Source organism: Ambystoma mexicanum, chromosome 3p (assembly GCF_040938575.1).
Source record: "Ambystoma mexicanum isolate Mex_15411 chromosome 3p, UKY_AmexF1_1, whole genome shotgun sequence".
NCBI classification, from domain to species: Eukaryota; Metazoa; Chordata; class Amphibia; order Caudata; family Ambystomatidae; genus Ambystoma; species Ambystoma mexicanum.
In genome coordinates, this window is record NC_090925.1 from 987361443 (window position 1) to 987384701 (window position 23259).

The 23259-nt window shown below is 48.3% G+C and overlaps 1 protein-coding gene across 1 annotated transcript in view; it reads left to right on the forward strand.

Moving 5' to 3' along the window:
• The window catches only part of PLCG1 (phospholipase C gamma 1), a 1097362-nt gene that overhangs the window by 581153 nt on the left and 492950 nt on the right, over positions 1-23259 (forward strand). Inside the window, exon 11 of the mRNA XM_069652272.1 lies at positions 9969-10054. Coding sequence (XP_069508373.1) covers positions 9969-10054 — 86 coding nt within the window. The remainder of the gene's footprint in view (positions 1-9968; positions 10055-23259) is intronic.

Sequence of the window (23259 nt, forward strand, 5' to 3'; positions counted from 1 at the left end):
CGAAAGAGATGGCCTTCTGCTCTTTCGGAAAAGATTGTACTTACCAACTGAAGATCTCCGTAGAGCTGTATTGCAGGGACTACATGATTCCAAAATAGGAGGACATCGCGGGATTCGAGCTACACAAGAGATGATTGCCCGTCAATTTTGGTGGCCTGGCTGGGCTACCCAAGTCAAGCAATATGTGGAGTCCTGTCCGATTTGTGCCCAGGCTAAACTCCGAGACAGAGACCTGTAGGCCTATTGCATCCTACTGAAATTCCACCTTACACTTGGCACACACTAGCCACTGACTTTATTGTGGATCTTCCATGTTCCGAGGGCCAGACCTGCATCATGGTAGTAGTAGACTGCTTTACTAAGATGGCCCACTTCATTCCTTTCCTGAAGATACCAACAGCTGCTCAGATGGCCCAGTCTTTTTTACATAACATTTACCGTTTACATGGTTTGCCAGAGAAGATAATATCGGATAGGGGCTCTCAATTTGTTTCTGCCTTTTGGGGTCAACTCTGCCGACATTTGAGTATACATAGAGCCCTTAGCTATGGTCATCACCCACAAACTAATGGGCAGACGGAGAGGACCAATCGGACTTAGGAACAGTATTTACGCTGTTTCACTAATGCTTCCCAGTCCAATTGGATGTCTCATTTAGCCCTGGCAGAAGTAGCTTACAACAACTCTGTGCACTCGGCTACTGGGTTTAGTCCCTTCTACTGTTCCTCTGGCCTGCACCCCAAGTTACTACCTCTCCCTCCCGTACAACCCAGCTCAGTTCCTTCGGCTGATCGGTTGATAGCCAATGTACATGGTTGTCACCGCCAGGCAACAGGTTCCTTAACTATGGCGCAGGCTAGTATGAAAAAGGCTGCTGACAAGCGTCGGAGTCTTGGTCCGGTTTTTCAAGTAGGAGACCTGGTGTGGTTATCTTCCAGAAATCTTCCTGCCCGAAATCTTCCACTGAAATTGGCCCTTAGATTCCATGGTCCTTTCCGTATAATTAAGCAGGTGTCTCCGGTAGCCTTTAGACTGGCTTTACCTACCTCTTGGCATGTTCACCCAGTCTTTCATGTTTCCCTGCTGAAACCCTGTCGTCCCGACTCCTATGTTCGTTCCCATCCTCGACCTGCAGCCATTGATGTTCAGGGTATACCAGAATTTGAGGTCCAGGAGATTTGTGATTCCCGTTTTTATAGGGGAAAAGTGCAATATTTAGTAGACTGGAAGGGCTACCCCCCCTGTGATCGCACCTGGGAACCGGTTGCCAATGTTCATGCACCTCGTCTGGTTCGGGAGTTCTATCTCGCTCATCCCTGGAAGCCTGGTGCTCCTGGTCTTTCTGCGGGGGGTCATGGTGTTAGGCCACTTACCTGGGGGACGGCGAGACGCTGCCGGTCTTGGTGGGTCTATCCGAGGTTTCGGCTAGTCGGGAGAGGAGCCTCCCGATGTCCGAAACCTCGGATTGTTTTCGGCGTGCGCATGCGCCGCCATAAGCAGAGGCCGGCGGCTTGCGTGTCAAGCCTCGTTTTCGCTCCTGGCCAGGGTGGCTGCGAATGCGCAGTCCAGCCTGCGCTTCAGGCCTCGGCTTCATGCCGAGGGCCGTAAATAGCGGCTGAGTCAGAGAACGAATCGCGTCTTAACGCGGTTCGTTCCTGACCAGCCGTAGCGGCGCCAGCATCTTCTCTCTGCTTTCTTCACCTCCTTCTGCCCTTCCCTGCCGGTTCCCTGGTTCTCTGGTTCCTGCTCTGCCTGCCTTACCTGTTTCCAGACTTCTCCAGCCGGTTCTCTGGCCCTAGTCTTCCTTGGGTCCCTTGGGGGGGGCCCCCTCCTGTGCTGACTGCCCTGGAATCAGCCAGCCTATAGCCACCTTGGTTGGTTCTGACCTTTTGCCTCGCCAATCGGATTCCCTCTCCTGTTCCCCTTGGTTTCTCAAGTTTGCCTGCTCCTCCATATCTCCAGACTCCTGAACACCACGCTTCTGGTTCTCCCTTCGCTCTTCTCGATGTGGTGTCCAGACTCTGCAAGAACCTCCTATGCATCCCCCACTCCTTTTGTCTGTAGCATCACCATCTCTCCCGGTGCAGTAACTTCATCTGACCCACAGGGGAAGTCTTGTAACGTCTGGAGGTGTATCCTATTCCCTTGTCCTACCGAGAAGGGTTGGAGTTGCTAATATTGTATACCATCAGCCGGTGACACTTCCCACCAGCCTGGCCTCCCCAGTTCGGACGCCTTCCAGGAATCCTGCCTCCACAGGTGCTGCCCGATCCCGGGACACACACCTTAACACGACCTCTTATTCTTCTATGTATTGCGCTTACAACCAGGTAGTGGGCATATGCTTTGCTTAGGAATGAGCAGGCTCTCCTATGACCTTTTCCTGTTATACATGCACTGTGTTACTATGTGTTCTGTTTAAACCAAGTTACTTATTTGACCTTTTAGCTATTCCCTGTGTGATTTTTGTATTCGCACCCGGGGATGGGCGCTCAGCCAATCAGGTGGCTAGAACAGCAGGTGAGACTACACATTCTCCGCCCGCTGTTTACAACCACACAAGGCTTTCCCACGGTGGCACCATCTTATTATTTGTTTTCTTTTAATTTGAGGAGACAACAGGGAGTCTCTCTCCCTGTTGGCTCCTCACCCCCCACACTGCTGAAAAGAAACCATACCCCTTCCAAATCCCTCCCTTCAACTTAACTGCTAGACCACGAGAGCCTTGTGCTCCGATCCCATGATCCTCACGCTCCTGGCCACCACTATAGAAATGGCGCCAGATATCTTTTTTTTTCAGTGATGATTGACATCTCTTGCACAGCCAATCGCCTGAGGAAAAACAAAATGAACCATTCGGACCATGGATAAATCCCGAGTGCAAATGGCTTTCACCCCCATAGTGGGGGGCTGACATGGCCGGTAACTGCCCCCAACCATCGCTGAGGCCTGAGCTGCTGGGTTGTTACCATCTCTGTCCGCCCCCCACAGCGGGGGTGAAAGCCATAATAAAGTGTATGATTTTAGTATACCAGTGTGGTGTCTTCTCTGGGGTGACTGACTATTGGGAATAACTATACTTCACTACCAGCCTACCTCCTCCCTTGAGTTAAGTCTGACGGCTCTGCCGTAACTACTACTTTAGAGAGTTTGGCTGCTTTTCTTTTGGTAGGAACCTCTGTCTTGCCTTCAGGTTAGATGGCTTTATATTCCTCGCCGGACATAAAGTGCAAAAAATTCATGCAAGACCTAGGTTTACATGCATTATTTTCACATCGTAGTTCAAAGAAATGTTAATGCTTCCCACCATGTACTCATGGTGGGAGGCATACTCGTACGTCCCGTCCTTTCCTCTCTTTGTGGGTGTCACCCAACATGGAGATGGTACCGGAACCTTTGGCAATGAAAAATTGAGCTTCCCCTTTAAATTTAGTATAGCGCACAGGGCGCGGCCTTGGGCATGGGAATGCCCTGCCGAGGCCCCACCCTCAGGTGCCTCACCTCAGTCCCCAGTCGCTTTTTCCAACACAGACGGTGTTGGACCTGGCAGCCAGCAGAGAGACTTGTTTAGCTTGTTGCTTGCTCCCTGTTTTGTTTTTAATCGTATTTAACTTCCCTTCGGTGCCTCGCCTCCCCCGGCACATGTCGGCTGCAGGATGATTCACGAGATGTGCGTCATGCGCATGCTTATTCCCGGCCTCAGACTTCTATGCATCTGTCTTGAGTGTTTGCGTCCCGACCAGCGCTGGGTCATATTCGGCTTGCAGCGCTCTCGGTCACAGGGCATTGAGAAATCGGTTGTCGCAGTGGAGGCAAATCTTCCACACTTCTCCTCCGACCCCTCCTTAAGGACTTTGTCTTCAGGACCTCTCATGAAGACAAGGTAGGCCCTCTGGTATCAGGTAATATTATCCCCATATATATGGTCGCCGTAAATATCGCTGGGAAAAAGTTGTGGCGATATTTGGTTGACCATATATATGTGGGCAGCGGGGGTGTCCCCGCTCCCCATGAAGAAAAAACAAAGGTTTGGGGGTTGCGGGGGTGTCCCCCGCATGTTCCGTGTAATAATGTCCCCACAAAATACAGCCATTTTTTGACGATGTTTTTGCATGGCGATATTTTTGCGGGGACATTATTACATGGAACCGGCCCTCTGTTCAGCACGGCTCCAAAGCACAGCGACTCCTTCCTTGGGGTTCCCACGGATAGGGGTTCCTCGGATTCAGGTTCTGGTAGGCGTGAGGCCTCTAAGGCTACCGGCTCCTAAGCTGAGGGGCCCAAGGGTACTACTGGGCTGTCCTCGGAAGGGCAATCAAGTCGGTCCTCTTCTACCCCGGGGGGGGGGGGTAAAGGATCGTCGAGTGCCACCTCCAAGAGTCTGTCCTTGGCTCCATCCAGCACGGCTACTGGCACAGGTGCGGAGGGCATCTAGCCTACCTGAACTCTTTCCGAGGTCATGAGTCAGGGCGTTACAACTACCGGCAAGCTGGCCGAGAGCTTATCGCCTACGAGAGTGATCTCTGAGGTAGACGCTTCTGGTGCAAGACCCAAGCTGTATCCTCCCGTGTCTGAGGCCTCTTGTGGCTCATAGCCTTTGTGCCCTCCTGCCCAGGGCGAGATGATGCCAGTACCCTTCCCTCTGGAAGCAGCAGCGGATTGTACGGTACAGGGCTCTAGTTGCCTCAGGGATACATCTAACCATCACAGCCTTATGGCTACACTCCTCGGGCGCTTGAGCGCTTTGACCAGGAGCAGAGGTCCAGCGCCTCGGAATGCCAGGCCATTGCGGACCCAGCAACTTGCGGGGTCCGCTTCTTCGATGGCTTCCTGTTCCTCATGCGTTCTCCTCAGATGAAGCGGATCCTGAAGGATATAGCGAAGGTCATCATGCAGGTGGCGCCTCCCTGGGGCCCCTCTGGGTACACCTCCCATTTCTCCAGCGCTGCTGGTTCCAGTGCTGGTCCCTAACCCGGTGCAGGCCCTATTGGCTGTTGAGACCCGTCCACCGCCTCGTGTGCCACCAACACCTCCCTCTCAACAGCCGTTGGACCTGTTTTCGTCACCGGACATAGGGGGGGGTTCCGACTCCCCTCGGTCTGTAAAAAAAGGGGGGCTGGGGATGATGACGACACCCAGGACGATAAACCCTCGACATCCGTTAAGGCCTTTCATGACCGCCTTCAGGGCTTGGCAGAGTTCTTGGGGGTCCCTCTGTCCAAGGAAGCCCCCCAGGAGTCAGGAGTGCTAGCAGAGGTCTTGGGTCTTGCATCCCTCTCCAGAAGGATGTTGTGCAGGTGGCGTGAAAGGTCTGGGAGAAGGCCAGGGCCAACGCCCAGATGAACAAGAAGTTTGACAGCAGGTTCAGGCTGACAGACGGGGAACCAATCCTCCTAGCCTTCCACCTGCAGCTGCATTCTTCAGTGGTGGCTGTGGCCTCATTGTATTCTAAACCATAGTCTTTGTCTTCTTCCTCCACGGGAGCCACCTCCAGTTGTCTTTCCAAGGAGGACAAGGTCCTCAAGTCTTTGGGAAAGCGCTGTTATTCCATCTCAGCACTGCATCTGCGGCAAGCCAACACAAACGCCTTCTTGGCTGCGGCTAACCAGAAGCTGTGGCGGGAGCTTGGGGAATTTCTGCCCGACCTCCCTTTGTACAAGAAAGCCTCCTTCAAGGCCGGTCTGGCAGATGCCCGGGCCATTGCGCAGGACCTCATGGAGTCTTCAGTCTCCCACATAGAAGCAGCTAGCGTAGGGCTGTGCCTTGGTGTCGAGATGAGAAGGGCGGCATGAATGCACACTACTAAGTTTTCACCTGATGTGCATGAGTGGATCTTGGATCTGCCCTTCGACGGTGTGAACATTTTTCATTCATCAACTGATGACGAGATGACAAAGGGGAAAAAAACCCTCTCAAACCGCCAAGCCCTTGGCCCTTTTGCCAAAACCTGGACAGAAATCCTTCCCTTAGTCGCAGGGCAGGACCAAGTTCAAACCTTCGCTTTCTCTGGCTTCAAGAGGTTTCGGGACCGCGGTACAGGGAGGCCTGACGTGTCAGCCAGCGACAACAGGAGGAAGCAGCAGAGGACTTTGAGCAGGTTTGCCCCCTCCACCCCTCCTCTGCTCCCCCCCTGATGCCAAGAAGCAGTGATGGCAAGGTCGGGAAACACAGCTCGCCTGTGGAGGGTCATTTGGCTCTGTTGCAAGACACCTGGAAACGACTTTTCAGCAACCCATGGATCCTATTCGTAGTCTCCACAGGCTTCAGTCTTCCTCTTCCTTTGACTCTACCATTCTCTCCTCCTCTTCCTCAGATCGAGTCCCCTGCTCTTTTACAGGAGGTCCTTTCGCTCTTTGAGATGCAGGCGATAGAACCAGTTCCTCTTTCAGACAGGGGCTCTGGGTACTATTCCAAGATTTTTGCAGTACCCAAGAACAACCAGGCTGGTCTGAGGGTTGTCCTGGACCTGTCATTTATAAATCTGTCTTTACCACTGGAACGCTTCGAGATGATTACTTCCGCGCACATAGCTCAATCTCTGTGTACAGGGGACTGGATGTGTTCCCTGGACCTCAAGGATTCGTACCTGCATGTACTGCATCAAAAGTTTCTGCGGATCACGATTGTCGTTCCGTTTTTAATACAAGGCGCTGCCCTTCGGCCTGAAATCAGCCCCTCGTGTCTTCACGAAGTGGATGAAAGCAGTGGTGGGCCTTCTCCGCTTGGAGGGCCATCATCTGTGCCCTTATTTGGTTGACTGGCTGGTGAGGGGGGTGGAGGTCACCCGAGGGGGTGTTGCACTCTTGCCAGAGATTTGCATATATCCTTCATGAGCTGGGATTCTCCATCAACCAGAAGAAGTCACAGTTGTGCCCATCTCAGGATCTGGTCTTTGTAGGGGTGCACTGGGAGACAATTCGGTTCAGCTGGTGTTCCCTGCGCCGAGAGGCTCCTGTCCCTCCGCAAAGCAATGGGGCACTTTCTGGCCAACTCGACCACCTCGGCGTGATGGTTCCAGCATTTTCTGGGTCTGGTGGCCTCCTGTGTGCTCACTGTACAGCACGCTCACCTCAAGATGAGGTGTCTCCAGCTCTACCTGCCGGCCAATTGGAATCAGGAGACAGCGTCCCAGTCATACAGGATCCCAATGCCACTGCTCCTACTGTCCGATCTTCCCTGGTGGCTGATGGATGGCATTGTTTCCGACCGGAGCCTACCCTGGTGGCGATGACTGACTCCTCTTTCTGGCTGGGGGGAGGGTACTCTGGAGGGCTATGGGATTCATGGACCATGGTCCAGAACGGAAGCCTATCGATCTGCTCGAGCTCAGGGCAGTGGGCCTGGCCCTCAAGGCATTTTTACCCCTCATCACGGACAGGTCTGTTCTGGTCAGGATGGACAATTCTACTACAATGTTTTACCCCTCCCCTCCTCTGCATGGAGGCAATATTGATCTGGGACTGGGCCCTGTTGGAGGGAGTATGGATTTCAGCAGTCCGCCCCCTGGGTGTGGACTATGCAGAAGAGGACCAGCTGAGCCACATGAACACCTAGGAGTGGGAGTTGCACAACTGCTCCTTGTTGCCCTTGTTCCAGCACTGGGGGTTTGCGCACCTGAATTTGTTTGCATACCTTCTGAATTCCAAGTGCCCCCAGTTTGCTTCATGGGCAGGACGGGCTTGGGGGGTCTCTGGGAGATGCCTTCCAAACCTATTGGCACAGCTGCAGGTGTTGTGTTCCCGCCCACCCCTATGCTCCAACAGACCCCCTGCAAGTTTCGGGCTTCGGTGGGTTGCAACCTCACACTGATTACCCCCCACTGACCTTCGAGGCCCTGGTCTTTGGATCTATTGCAGTTGTGCTCCCAGGGTCCCGTCTACCTTCCGATCTCCAGCAGGGGATTCCCAACGCACCAGGGTAGAGAGGTGGAACATCTGGACCTGGCCAAACTGGAGCTGGCGGCCAGGTTCCTGACCAGCTGAGGCTTCAACATGCTCAATTTTCACATGACAAATGGGACATCATTCAGCAGGCCAGGAGGTCCTCGACTCGGTCCTAGTGTACGAGTAGACTAGGGTCTGCCATCGGGCTCATGACAAGGGTCTAGACCCTGTCACCTGTCCTCTGGATGACATACTGGCTTTTTCAGCACACCTGACTCGTTCTGGAGTTCAGGTGGATACTTGCCGCACTTATTTGGCGGCCATTAGGACTGACAAGAATTCCCCTGAGCATGTGTTTTCTGTGGCTAACCCAGTGGTTAAGGCCCACCTTAGCGGGTTGTCGAGGCTTTTTCCATCGGTGGATAGGTTGCACCCAGTCTGGGACCTCAATGTGGTCCTTGCAGCATTGCAGCGCATGTCTTTCAATCCGATGACCTCTGTGGACATCCGCTTAGTGGCACTCAAGACAGTTTTACTGGTGGCTCTCACCTTGTGCACAGGGTTAGTGAGCTACAGGCGTTGGCCTCGTGTGAGCCCTTCGCCACATTTCACAATGACAAGGTCATCTTGCGCACTCACCGAAACTTCTTGCCCATGGTGGCCTCTCCGTTTCATCTGAATCAAGAAATCTGCCTGCTGGTGTTCTTCCCGAACCCGCAGTCCGAGGCAAAGAGAGCCCTCTGTTCCTTGGACCGCAAGATGGTCATCCAGTAATATCTCTGTCAGACGAAATCCTTCAGGAAGTCCGAGGCATTGTTTGTGACTTTGGGAGTTCTTCCACCGGCTCTCAGGCTTCCAAGGCTTCCATGGCCCGTTGGATGGTTCATGCCATTTTGGAGGCGTACACAGGCATGGCAGACCTGTTCATGAGGGGATTCATGCCCATGCAGTCAGAGCCAATGCCACGGCCGTCGTGTTTCAGAGACATGCTTCTTGGGATGTCATCAGCATGGCGACTACTTGGGCCAAGCTGTCGACCTTCTCTAAGCACTACTCACAGGACACTGGCTCCAGGCACGATGCAGAGTTTGGTCAGGCAGTTCTGAAGAACCTTTTTGCTTCATCCTCGATATGAGGCAGGTTATCACAGCTCCACCCTATGTTTTTGTTCGGTGGAATCACCCACAAGGATGCAGGAAAGGGGTCGGGACATATGAGTTATTGAAGGTACTCACTATAGTGACTAGTGTACTCATAGTCCATAGTCCCCTTTCCTCCATGCGTTCTACCTGCCTTCCCCCAGTAGTATGCCAGTGGCTAATGTATAATAAGCATAGCCAGGTATCTAAGCGTCTGATGTGTTCAACAGGAACTGAGTTGAGGTGCATTCCACGCCTGAGGCTGCACCCCAAGTGCTATATTAAATTTAAAGGGGAAGCCCAATTTTTCTGTGCCAAAGATTCTGGTACAGTCTCCATGTTGGGGGCTGGGGGACGCCCAGAACGATGGAGGAAAGGGGACTATGGACTATGAGTACTCTAGTGACTACAGTGAGGAATGCTATGCAGTAACACCAGTATGAAAATCAGATGCAGACGTTAATGCATGTTTTTTGCAGGTGAGGCATATGGGACAAGTGTAAATAGTAATTTGGTTCCCGAACAATTAAAATGCCCCAGAGTTTTAAAACAAGCATATCTGTTTTTTACACCTGTTGTAACGGGGGAGGGTGTGGGGGGGGAGCTTGGAGAATAACCCTGAGTGTTATGTATTGTCTTGTGCTCTATTATAGGAGCATTAGTAATTTAAAGACTAGAGCTACAAAGGACACCAATAACAATTATTGCTGTACTTATGTCTATTTTCTTTTTCTAATATTTTACTGAAAATGTATTAATACAATCACAAAGTGGAATTCATAGCAGTTTCGTAACTACTTGAGCTAGGATTCCTTTACGCCCAAACAACCTAACACAAATAAACACCTTGATGTTTTAAATCATGGGAATAAGATTCGGTACAACTATTAGATAACACAACTGGTGTTTCTAACACTGATGCAATTTCGTTTCTTCCCTTGATCAGGTACTTGACGGGGGACCAGTTCTCCAGCGAGTCGTCTTTGGAAGCATATGCCCGCTGCCTGCGCATGGGCTGCCGCTGCATTGAGCGTACGTATTATGCATGTGTCCTTCTATTAAAAGTTGACTTATATCTTCATTTTGTTTAGCTACCCTTCTCCATCTGTCTCTCCATGGACCCTTTTGTGAGTATTGTATGTAAATTCACCTTGCAGTTAGTTTTTCTCTGGGCACTGATTGATGTTCATCTCTACAAGTCTGTTCATAAGCACTCCAATGAAAATATTGTGTGTTGCTGCACCTCTGTGAATTTGTATTGGACCCAGAGGATAAGAATAATGCATAGCTGCTCCCATCATATTCCATTTATAACTGGACAGAGAGCTATGCGATATCTCCCTCTGTATGTAAATCTGCAGTGCATATTGGTTCCTCTTGTGACTCGTAATGTGGGGATATTGCGTAGGTCTTCCTTTTAGATCTGTGTATAACCTGATCTTGAGTGCTTGGCTATATAAGGCTGTATCACTCCTTGCATGCAAGCAGTTTACATGGCTGCTCAGCTGGACCAATTCCAATTGATCGCAAACTGAACATTACATTGTCCAATTTTCCAGTGGCTGTGGATCGGATGTTTCTCTGATATTGATCCCTAGGGACTCCGGACATAAACTGTGCATTGTAGACCACTGACAGTGTTCCTTAAATCTGACACACTGAAGAGTGATGATCTGAAGAGTTAACCCCCGACCTGCACTTGCGTTGGGGGAGTGTTGCGTTGAGAGGTGGTTTCTCCAGGCAATGCAGGGTTGAGATCAAGGTCTCACCACCTGCCCCTCAGTCACCCTTGGGGTTGGCACTGGTCCCAAGGGAACGAGCACTTCACTGGATCTAGCTTGCGGAATGCAGGCATCGCTTCTCCGGTTCCCTGGAGACACGGCTGTTTGGCCACGCTTCAGCCCACACACCGGGCCATCGTCTCTGTGCGCCATCTTCCTCCTGCCTGCAGCTCCTGCTTCTCTTCGCTTCTGGTCTCCACTGGTCCGGACTGCATCCCCACAGCGTTTATGTCTCTGTGACTGACCACACCTTTTATAGCTGAACACAGTCAAGTGGAGTCAAGTGTGAATGGTTACCTACTAGTGCCTGACTCTGCCTGACTCTATTAGTGGGACAATCGTTTTTTCTAAAGTAGGTTTTCCTTACTTTACCCATTTTATTACTATGGATAAGCTCTACTGATCTTAGTGGCCTCCTCCATGTCGCAGTATTTATTGGAAATGGGGAGGGGGACTTGAGGTGAGATTGTAAACATTCCCTCGAGGTTAGGGAAGAGTGTTTAAAGGGATTACAGAATTTAAGTTGAGTTCTGATCACTTTATCTAATATTGCCTAGGGATATATGAATTTCTCCTGGTTTGTTCGTCACCACTGGAGTACATTGGCCCCTTTCTTCGGTCTGCTGATGATCTATGGGTATATGGCTTTAGGTGATTTTCCCTATGAGTTGGAGAGAATTAATAAGTCTCAATGCTCTGATCCTGTGTCACTCGCACCTTCCTCCCTTTCCCTCTTGGCTAATAGGCTCCTTCCCTCCTTGCTCTGGGGCCATGATGGATAGTGCAAGATCTAAGGATCTTGCCACCTGGATTTAGGTTATGGGAGTCATAAGGCCTTTGTGAATTGATGAGAAAAGAGGTTCTTATGGCTTTGAGGTCAAAGAATAGGAGTTTCTTTTCTAGCATACTACTTCCTATCTGTGTTGTCGATGTATGGGTCCTGATAATCTTCCAATATTTTAGATGTATTAGAAGTGGGCCATTATTTGTATTAAAGGCTTGATTTGGTCCTATTTGGGTTTTCTTCTTTCCATCTCTGGGATACTGAATTCTTTCCCTCCTCGCCCTTGCGTCATGGATGGCGACATTGGAAGGAGAGAGGGTGAGATTGGGACTGGGCTGACCGGCATTCATGTGGGACTTCCTCTACCACCACTGTCTGGTTAAAATACTGCATCTCCCCATTGGTATTCTCCTGATGGCATCCCAGAACTCCCCTACCCAGATAATCCGCCCTCCCTCGCTCGTCCACCCCCGGGGTTGGGGATCTAAGCGCGATGGCCCTTCCCTGGCCACCTGAATAGAGGATTCTCTGGGTTTAAATGGAGGAATACCCCTAGGTTTCTCACACGAGCTAGACCACATTTGTTGTAGGTTGTTGCTCTATACTAATGGCAGAGGCGTTGAGGCACATCAGGGGTTTCAGTGCGGACGGCTAGGTGAACAGCTAGAACGAATTTGGCATAACCGTAGCTGCATTCTGTAGTGCATGTATGGGGATCCATGCCTGCGGCATGTGACCTCAGACATGGTGCAAAATATACATACCTTAAAATCGGACAGAGTTTATCTTCAATGTCGCTTTCCTAGGTTCCCATGGCCCCATGGCGATGGGGTGGTGTGAAGAACTCCTGGTGGTAACAGTAAAGACAGACACAGATCACAGTTCAAGCGTGTTTATTAAAACTCTTAATGCAGGGTGGAAAAACGCCTAAGCTAAACCCAAATCTAGGATGGGAGCAAGCGTCTACCATCAAATGAAAAATAAAGCAGTCCTTTTGGCGTTGTCAAATAAAAAGGGGCCAATACTAAGAAACCTATTGCCAAACCTTACAACTAATACAAAAAGGGTGTGGGGAGGATTTCAAGGAAAGAAAGAAGTGTTATCAAATAAAATGTCAGGAAGCATTAGCCTGGGAATCCCTTCCCCACGTTTTGTGGACGGGGTAAAATGGTAGCTTGGAGCACAGTACACACTCGAGCTTCCCCCAGCACGAGTTAACCGTTTCAATGGGAGAAAACAGGATCGTCAATGGCCAAGTCTCGTTCCTCTAGGAAGTCTCTTGCCTTCGAGGGCCTGATGTATTTACTAACAAAACAAACACACAACAGGGTTCTTTTCCTGTAGTTCATGTCGGGTGATGGTTTCACCGTTGGGTCCCCCTCTTCCGGGTGCTGACCCTTCTCAATAATTTTTCACCAAAATCAAATAATGGTTCCTTCTCTTTATGGGTTTTGGTTGACGACTTCACCCCGGATCTCCATTGTTCGGGCTCGGACCCCCCTCGACTGTTGGCCTCCCTCCGCCTGGTTCACTGTGGCTCTCAACAAATCTTCTATTGTTCTCATACAAAGTCTTTTCAATAGTTCGCTCTGAACATCCCTTTCTCGGGTTCAGGTGATCAGGGTGATAATGGCTCACCCCTGGATCCCCCTCTTGCGGGCGCAGACCCTTCGCTCACGATTTTTTGTCTTTTTAAACCGTTCAGGTAGACATCCCTTGGCTGGGTTTACCTTTCTCAGAACACTATTTCTCTGGACCTTTGGACTTTCTCGTTAGCACCCCTCTTCTGGGGTTACTTTTGCCAGCTTCACCTTCGTATTTACTTTCAATGTTCACGGGATTCACTTCCCTTACTTTCTCAGGTTTGTAGATCAAAGTCTTTCGATTGTACAGGATTTTGCTAGACCTCCTGTGTGACCACTTTGACCTCTTTTGGTGGCTCACCTACGTCCTTCTGGTTTCTTTAGTTTTACTCGGATGGGGATCGACCAGAGTTAACACTCTTGTGGTACAGGTTGCCTCTGCAGCTGGTCTCCCCTTAATACTTTTTACAGTTCTTTGAACTTAGTTCAACTTGCCACTTTGCGACTTTCATTCACCAGAGCCTGGCTCTTATCAGCTCTCCCCTTAACTTACCGGCTATGATGGACCACTTGGCTTTCGTCGTAACTGGAGTCAAGGCTGGTACTACGGTAGCAGGGGTTTCCCTCGCTCCCGCTTATCAGCGCCGACACACTCCGTGTACCGTTGACATCTGCTGAAAGACACTTGTGCTATTGTTTGTGGTTTTAGGCTCTCTTCCACGAAGGTTCCGCAGGCCTGGGATGAAAGGGGCAAGGTCGCTTCGCTCCTCGACACCCTCTCGCTTCCTGCCGTCTTTCTCCTTCTCTTGAACTGTTGCGCCTGGTTGGCCGTCTCGCTGTGCCGTCTGCTGCGCTCGTACTGTGCTCGCTTGCGCCACCTTTTATCACTGTGGGGAAGGGAAAGGGCCGTCAGGTGTGTGTGATTCTGATAATTGCCTGAATTTGTCTGACCCTTGCATTGGGACATATCAAGTAAATGGCTATGGTGTTAGTGCATTCTCTGGTGTGTTGTGCAAGAGTGTTCATATCGGAAAAAGGGGCGCGGGGGACAGTAGTTTTAAATGTCCTACGTGGTAGGATGGGGGAAAGGTGTTGAAAGAAGGGGATACCACATCTCAGCCGTCTGTGTCCCACTCCCACTCCCTGAGGACCCCTCATCCAGGTGATCCTTCCTCACTTGTCCACCCCCAGGAACTGGATCCAATAGCGATGGATGTGTCCTGGCCACCTGGATGATAGATCCCCGGGGACTAGCTGGGAAAACACCTTCAGGTCTCTCACAGTGGTAGTTAGAGTGCATCTTCTTCAAGTTTGAGGTAGTAGTAAATATGGTGGAGCCACCAATGCCAATATCTCAGGAGAGCAACAGAGTGTAAAAGCTACTATTGTATATTTAACAAGGTAATGTATATTTAATAAGGTAATGTCGCCACAATATACAAGTTCAAATATATGTTAATCTTGCTGTGCAGGACACATGTCAGTGCAGGTTTGTTTAGTGTCTTTTGAATGTGACCTTACCAGCTTGGATCACTGGAAGAGTTTAGGGTCAATTGAAGGTCCTGATGCATCAAGGTTGACCATTTTAGTGATAGAAATGTCCCAAAGCTAAGCGTACTCTACCTAGAATGAATGCTTCCTGTAGAGTTCAATACAAGTTTTGTGATGCCAATACATCTAGCCTTGCGGTTAGGGAAAATTCAACATGAGCGATCATAGCTTTGTAAATGGTTTAAATGTCTGAGTTCACCAGAGGCATAGACAGTCACTATTCACAGTTCTGATGATCTAGAAGACTACTTTGCATGCATGTAGGTGACTTTGGAACAGCTGTAAATGGTGCTCGCCTGGAAACAAAGTGAACTAATGCTGGGGTATGGTGCAGCAGTCCAGTAACTGGCGTTGCGGGTCCTGTTAACAGGAAAGAGCCGGTGGTGGTCTAGTAGTGTATCTCCCCTCTGCCTGGTGGTTCCTCCGAGTCCATGGGGTCTTTGATGAAAGATGTCCTTTGGCTGTTTTGTAATAGTAGGCCTTTGGCTCTACCTGCCCAGCATTCTGTTCATCTGGTGTTCCGTTCTCGCGTGCATTGTCAAGCAGCAAGGCATCCTCTAGGAGCCCTCTGTTCCCAGAAGCTTGAAATCCTACTGTGCGTGCCGTGTAAGAGAGAGTGAGAGCGGACTTGCTTCTTGCCATGGGGATGCTAGAATCTGCAGTTCCCAGCAGTATTTTACCAGCAAAGTGTGATCCTGTACAAATGCTGCAACAAGCTTCCTTGGTCCTTTTCTGTTTTTGGCTGCATTCTCATTGGCTTAGGGACTTGCCAAGCAATTGACATGGTAAAGGTGCAGATTCTCTTATATTATAGGAATATTGGGAGCTAATTGCATAATCTGCTTCCAATCAGAATCATGCATCCTTTCAAACTTTGGGCAGTCCCAAAATGACTTTGGGGGTCTGGCATCATTCAGACCCGACTGTTTTGAATGAACGCACACTTAGTGAGCTGGAACGAGTGTGTTTGATAAAGAGGAGACCCCTGGGTCAACTTCAAACATTCTAAGAAAAGGATACAGTTCAATAATATATGAAGTCATTTCTGGTGTTTGGTAAAATTCTTCTCTGTGAAGATCGTTCAGGACACTCTGGAGGACATACAAACTGCTCCATATCCCCATCTTCCACCACTTCCACATTGGGGCGAAAAAATGTATCTGTCACACCCTCATTGGTGTGAACAATGTCATAAAAAGGCCATCTTCCAGCACTAAAGTTTTCCTTCCAACTCTTTCAATCCTCGGAGCGTTCCTAAATTTGGATAACCCTTTCGCCACTCTCCGATGCTTCCGAACTCTCACCAGATCTCCTTCCTTAAATACAACCTCACTGGCAGCCGTCACTCGATCATAGTGCTCTTTGTACCTCTTCTGTCACTTTTCTAAGGATCTCATCCATATCAACCCTCTTGACGATCTTTCCCCATTAACCACTAGGGACTCAGCCTCCCACAATGCACCCTGCCCCTCATGACAAATGGTTTAATTTCGGTTGCTGTATGGTGTGTCGTACTGTATGCATTTAATTGTCTCCTTCAATGGCAATAAATACACCACTGCTAACTGAATCATCCTTTTTGTGAAACCATTCATGCGCTCGACGAGACCATTCGCCATGGTTTGGTATAATGCTGGGCATCTATATTCGATCCCCCGATCTTTCAAACATGTTTGCATGTTCTCAGAAATGAACTGCGCTCCATTGTCGGTAACTAACTTCCTCTGGGTCAAGTTTTTCCAGTGGTCACATTTTCTTCCATGACGCACCACTCCACCCACTTCGATGTATAATCCATGAGGATCACTATAAACACCTTGCATTGTTCCAATCCCTCAAATGGACCAGCTATGTCTATAGCTAGCTTTTTCCACACCGACTCAGGAACTTGAACAGGTTGTAGGGGTGTGCTATGTTTGTTTTCTTTGATTTATCACTGACGGGACAACCCTGACATGACCTCACCATCTCTCCTCATTCCAGGCCACCAATAATTCTCTCTCACTCTTCTCTTTGTGAGGTTCCTCCCTAGATGCCTTTCATGTGCCAAATTAAGGATTTTGTTCCTCATGGACTTTGGTGGAATTATGTGTTTTTCTCTTAATATGCACTCTGCGTGCTCTGTGATCTCATCATGGATTTCCTACACTCTCCCATCCTTCGCATATGGCACGTCTCAACAATTGCTGTCCGGGATCGCCTGCTCCTTTTCTCAACCACTCCTCTTTTCCAAATCCTGACTGAATCTTCGCAATGCTCTCTTCTGTCTCTTCTCTTTCACACTGATCCACTCCTTCAGCGCATGGTAACCGAGAAAAGCAATCAGCAATGACGTCCTCTTTTCCAGGTGTATTACGTTGCATCTCTGACATTGTATTGCATGATCTCTAACATCCATCTGCGGATCCTCGGTGACGCTAGGTGTGGGTTCTTAGAATTCATTATGTGGATAAGAAGTTTGTGATCTCTTTATCATCTCTGGCAGGCCCCAAATGAGTGTCCTGAAATGTTCTAGTGCCCATTTTGCACCTAGAGCTTCCTTTTCGATGGTGGAATAGTTTAACTCTGCCTCCTTGAGCACTTGGGAGGCAAAGGCAATTTAACTTCTCTACCATCTTGAATTTGTTAAAGTACTCCTCCCAAACCTACATTACTTGCATCTTCTGTGATTATTTTGGTAGCCACAGTATTGAACATTGTAAGAAATGGTGCTTTGCTGACATCACTCTTTATTATCTCCCACTCTTTTTGGCACTGTTCAGACCACTTACATTTTACACACTTCTTCATGAGTGCCCTCATGTGATGCGTTTTCTCTGTGAAGCATAAAACAAACTTTGAGTAATAGTCAGCCAACCCAAGGAAAGACCGGAGTTGATCCTTGTTGATGGGGACAGGCATGGTCGTCATCGTTTTCACAAGTTCCTTCTTTTGCATTATTCCTCCACGTGCCCTAGGTACGTCGCTTCCTGCACCTTAATTGTACACTTCTCTATCTTCTGAGTAAGTCCCTTTTCTCCAATGACCTGAAGGACACCTAAAAGCTTCGTATTATGTTCTTCTTCAATGTGTGTCGCTATCAAGGTGACATCCTGAAAGAAGTAGACACCTTCCAGACCTCCAAATAATTGCTGCATGAGCCTTCCTGAAAAACTGCAGCCGCTGATGCTAAACCAAACGGCATGCGTTTGTACCTAAACGCACCAAAAGGAGTCACAAAAGACATTAAATGCTTTGACTCTTCATCCAGCACTACCTGGTGATAAGCGGACGACAAATCCAACGTTGTGAAATACTTAGCAGGATTCATTGTCATTAAGAGTTCATTGATGTTCGGTAGAGGGTGTCTGTCAATCCAGATATTATTGAGGTCTCTCAGGTCTATGCATATGCGTATCAAACCATCTCCCTTACACACAATTACAAAAGGAGATGGCCAATCTGAGGACTCAATTGGTTCAATGATGTCCTCTGCAGAGCTTCCTCAATTCTTTCTGATGTGCATCTTTGGTGCCAACAGGAATGTTCCTCACCTTGTGTACTATTGGTTTTGTTCCTCTTCTTAGAAGCATGCAGTGTTTAAATCCTTGGAGCTTCCCAATGGTGTCATCGAAAGCTTCGGGGAACTGTTCAACCAGACTCTCCTTGGATGAAAGATCTTCTGTTGTGACACTCCGTATCGGTTTGTCGTCTCCTGGATGGATCCTCTTTCGCAACACAGCCTGCACGTCCCAACCTAAGACGGATGATCCTTTCTGAGCTACGAATAACTAGCAATGTGTCTCTTTCTCCAAATTTGAGGTGTACCCACTTAAATTCTAATACGTTGATGGGGCTTTGGCCATATCCAGTTGCTCTCACATTGGAGTGTTTCAGTTATTGCATGGAACAACCCAACTTGTTTTGAAACGTAAGGGCATCCACAATTGTATAAGGTGATCCAGTGTCTATCATCACTTCAAGTGGTACCTTATTTACTCCAACTTTTTCCCAAGGTCCTCTTTTTTTAGGTGCATTAAGCAATAGGATGCATATCGCGTCCTCTCGAGGATCAATGATAGTGAGGAGGCTGATGCCCCCCCTATTTCTTCCATTGCTCTTATGGTGCGACATCCCTTAGGCTGGGATGTTTGCACACTCTCCCAAAATGCCCCATCATACCACATTTGTAACACTCAGCATTAACAGCTGGACACTCCCTTTCAATATTCAGGTGCCTGTTTCGCCCACACTTATAACACTTCGACTGGGGACGTTCACTCTTCTCGGGTATGTCATTGGCATTTGCTCTATGCCATATTGTAGCTGCTGCATTTTTCTTCACTAAGGCAATGGTTGCGTCATCCTCATATTCTTCTTTTCTTTTAAGGGAAGTCACTTCCACTTGTTGTACAACCTTCATGCACTTCTTTCCTAATTCGAGTGTTCTAGCCAGATCAATTGCCTGGTCTGATGTTGGATCTTTAGCCTGCCACAGTCACTGCTGAATCTGTTGGTCTGCATTGTGTAGTACTAGTTGATCTCTGATGTACTCATCTAGAGCTCCAGTGAATTTGCAGGAAACGATGAGGCCCCCAAGTGTTGCTATATACCTATCCACAGATTCTCTCCAGGACAACATTCCTTTAGTTCCCGTATTGCTTCTCTAGTTTCGCCAGTGCCGATTCATATTTTCTGGTGGATCCTGAGAAGCTGCCCCCGCCCCCTTTCGAGGTAAGCTGTTTCAGGAAGGGTGCAAAAAATCCTCAAGGCCTCAGCGCTAATGCAATTTAGGAGAGATGCTTCTTTCAGATCGTCGTTAAATTGTCCTCCAGCCAAGACACGCAGGTACACTTGAAAGGAGACTACCCATTGTTCCCAAGGTATGAGGAGGCCAGAAATGCACATGGGGCAGGACTGTTTGCATGTTCTGGTTGTAGTTTTATTATTGAATGGTCAGTAAATGTTCGCAGTCTCTCTTTGTGTCTTCAGCAGCAGTTGGTTGTCTGAATGGTTCATCCTTAGTAAATCACTGTCAGCATGTTGTTTTCAAGAGAGAAAAAAATGTTGCACTGATGCAAAAAAAATATTTTATTTTAATTTTTTCTACTTCTCGGCGTGGATGACACTCTTGTGCTGTGGCCGCATTACTGTTCTCAAGCACCAGGCGTTGCGTTACTGTGGGTAGTGTTCCTTGCCTTTACTTGCTCTGCCTTCTCTGGCAGGCACAACGCTCTGCGGAGATCCGGTGCCACAGTACTGTGTCAATAGTGGAGGACGTTGCACGTCGAGGAGTCCTTTCTTCTAAGGCTTCCTCCCTTGCGATCAGCTGCTTCTCTCAGTGGTGTTTGGCTGTGCTTGGGCTGCTGTCGGTGGCTTTGATAGAGTGATCATGCGCCCCTGTTTATGGTTTGTATTTTTTTGAGGGGTCGCTGTGCACTCTGGGCCTTCTTTTGTTGTGGCTATGGTGATGGGGGAGTAGGGGACTCTCCTCCCAGGACGACTAATGGTCTCCCTTCACTCACCGGAGTTGTCGGTCGTAGAGCCGCTCCCTCCTTCTCTGGGGTCTCCTCCGGGCTCTGGACAGCGCCTTGGCTCCTCGTCGCCAATTTGTTATGAGTAAGCGCACACTTAGTGAGCTGGAACAAGTGATACAGAGGAGACCCCTGGGGCACACGTCTGTAATGTAATACACTCTTCGTCCTTTCATCACGAGGCGCTGCGCAAGCTCATCTCGTGATGGAAGGACGAATGGAATGTTATGACACGCGACAAGAACGAGCGTTTCAAATGCAGCTGTCAGTTGCTGCCCATGGTCGGTGGGGCCTGTCCACATACACTTTAGTTCCAGTAGATAAATAAACATCCTTGTTTACCTCGCATATATTTCCTGGTCTTTCCTCCGGTACTTCAAGTGGCGACGAGGATAAACTTCAGGCCCCACCGCCCTGCACATTTCCTCCAGATTCTCCCTCTGACGATGACGACGCCTTCCAGTGACACATCTTTGAGCGTGTAGCAGGTCGCGCAGTTGTCAGAAACTGTGGCCGCTCCGCTCGGGTTGTCAGCTGGGCATTGGGTGTGTAGCAGGCCCTGCAGCTGTACTAAAAGCTGTGGCCGCTCCGCCCCATCGGTTTCCTGTTCCGTGATCCTGAGCACGGGAACGTTACCGCAGTGAGTGCCTGCGTGGCCCCAAATTGTTTTCATTGTGCTGCGTATGTTTATTCAAGTTCATGTCGTCCGGATGTGTTGCATGCTGCATTGAATCCTTACCGTATTACGCAGTACACGAGGACAGGCAGTTTTATAATTCAAGACAGTTCTTACCGTATAATACTGCATATAAGGGCAAGTGCATTTGAATCCTTACCATATTACGCAGTACACGAGGACAGGCAGTTTTATAATTCAAGACAGTTCTTACCGTATAATACTGCATATAAGGACAAGTGAATTTACAAATACAGCTGTATTGACTTTGTGAAGACAATAATGCAGATGGCAATTGTTTTGTGCTAAACAAAGCACAATTTGCTGGACATATATATATTTTTTGTCAGCATATTGGTAGTACAGCTACTTAATTTTGTTAATAAATTCTGCAGCAAATCCATTTTCTACAGCCACACATATAATCTTCCCAGCACACCTGTATGACAAATCTCTTACAACATGGCTTTCAGTAGTGTGCCACCGCCCATGGTTTTTATGTCAGATGTTGGCGAACCGGCAATTCCATGGAAGAGATGGATTAAATCGTTTGAACATTACGCTGGTGTTGGGTGTGGCCAAAACTGCAGCGTTGAAAAGAGGAAATCTCTTTTGATGCATTGTTTGGGCCCAGCAGGGCAGGAGAAGTTTGAAGACCTGCCAGATCTACTTCCCAATGAAGATATCGACCTGAATGAATACGAACGATCAGTGAAGAAAATGGGCAAGCATTATGAAAAGAAACTGAGCACAATCCTAGAACGTTATAAGTTTGGGAAGAGGACTCAAGGAGAAGGTGAAAGTATAGAACAATACATTACAAATTTGAGGAAATTGGCTAAAACATGTAATTTTAATGCACAACTGGATGAGAGATTAAGGGATCAATTCATGTTGGAGTGTAGGAGCAGTAAAGTAAGAGAAAGGTTGTGGGCTGAGGACGACCCCACTTTGGACACAGTTTTACGCGTGGCCAAGGAGGTGGAACACACCGAAAAGTGTGTCAAGGAGTTGGAGAACAGACTACAAAATACTGAAATTAAACATGAAATCTCCAAGGATAAGACTACTATACGCACAGCGATCAAGAATAATGAGTCTATTGCTCAAGTGACAGAAAATCCTGGTAAAAGATACAAGTCAGAAAGGAGTGGAAGACTGCCTTTGAATGACGATAAAAGAAAAAAAACTAGCCTAAGAGTCAGCAATAGAGATGGGAGGAAGAAAAGTCCACGCAGACGAGGAGATGAACCTAGAAAGAAGAATACAGGGAGATGTTTTAGATGTGATAGCATAGATCATTGGGCAGATAATCCAGAATGCCCTGCCCTGAAAATTATATGTGAGAAATGTAAAGGTAAAGGACACTATGCTCGATGTTGCAGAATGCAGAACACTTCCACTAATTGGATAGGAAACGACGAGTGTAGTGATGAAGATGGAGAAGAATGTGTATTTGTTGTAACAGATGAAGAAAATGAGCAAGAGATGGAAAGTCCCAAGGCTGTAGTGTGTGTTGATGGTACCGACATGCACATGATGATCGACTCAGGAGCTAAATACACTCTGATACCACAAAATCTCTGGGACAGAAAGAGACATGAGTATCTACATGAACCAGACATAAGACCCAGGGCATATGGGGAAGTTAAAATAGATGTCATTGGTTGGTTCTGGGGAGCACTCAAGTTCAAAGAGAGGAGAGCCAACGGAAAAATATACATAACAAAGAAAGGGAGAACACCTTTGTTAAGCTGGACTCACCAGAGCAAATTAAAAGTGAAGTTAGATGCTGCATCTGACGAAGCAGTATATTCAATTGAAAGTGGTACTAGAGGAATTCGAAGAGTTAAAGAGACCACAGATAATGTTGACATAATGAAGGAAATTTTCAGGGAGGAAATTGGATGCTTACGTGGGTTTGTTCATGAGATTAAAATGAAGACAAAACATGTTCCTGTAGTGCAGAAGTTGCGCAGCATCCCACTCTCTATGAGAGAAGAAGTAAAAAAGGAAATTAAATTATTGGAAGATCAGAAGATAATTGAAAAAATAGAAGCCAGTGAATGGGTCTCACCATTAGTAGTTTTGAGAAAAAAATCCGGAAAACTGAGAATATGTGTGGACATGAGGGAATTAAATAAAAATGTGATCCCAGACAGACATCCACTTCCTAACATACAGGAAATTGTGTCCACCATTGGAGCTTCGAAGTACTTTTCTACTCTTGATCTGAGGTCAGCATACCACCAAGTTAAGCTGCATAAAGAATCTAAGAAGTTGACAGCGTTTATCACACCGGATGGATTGTACCAATACAGGAGACTACCTTTTGGGTTAGTATCAGCT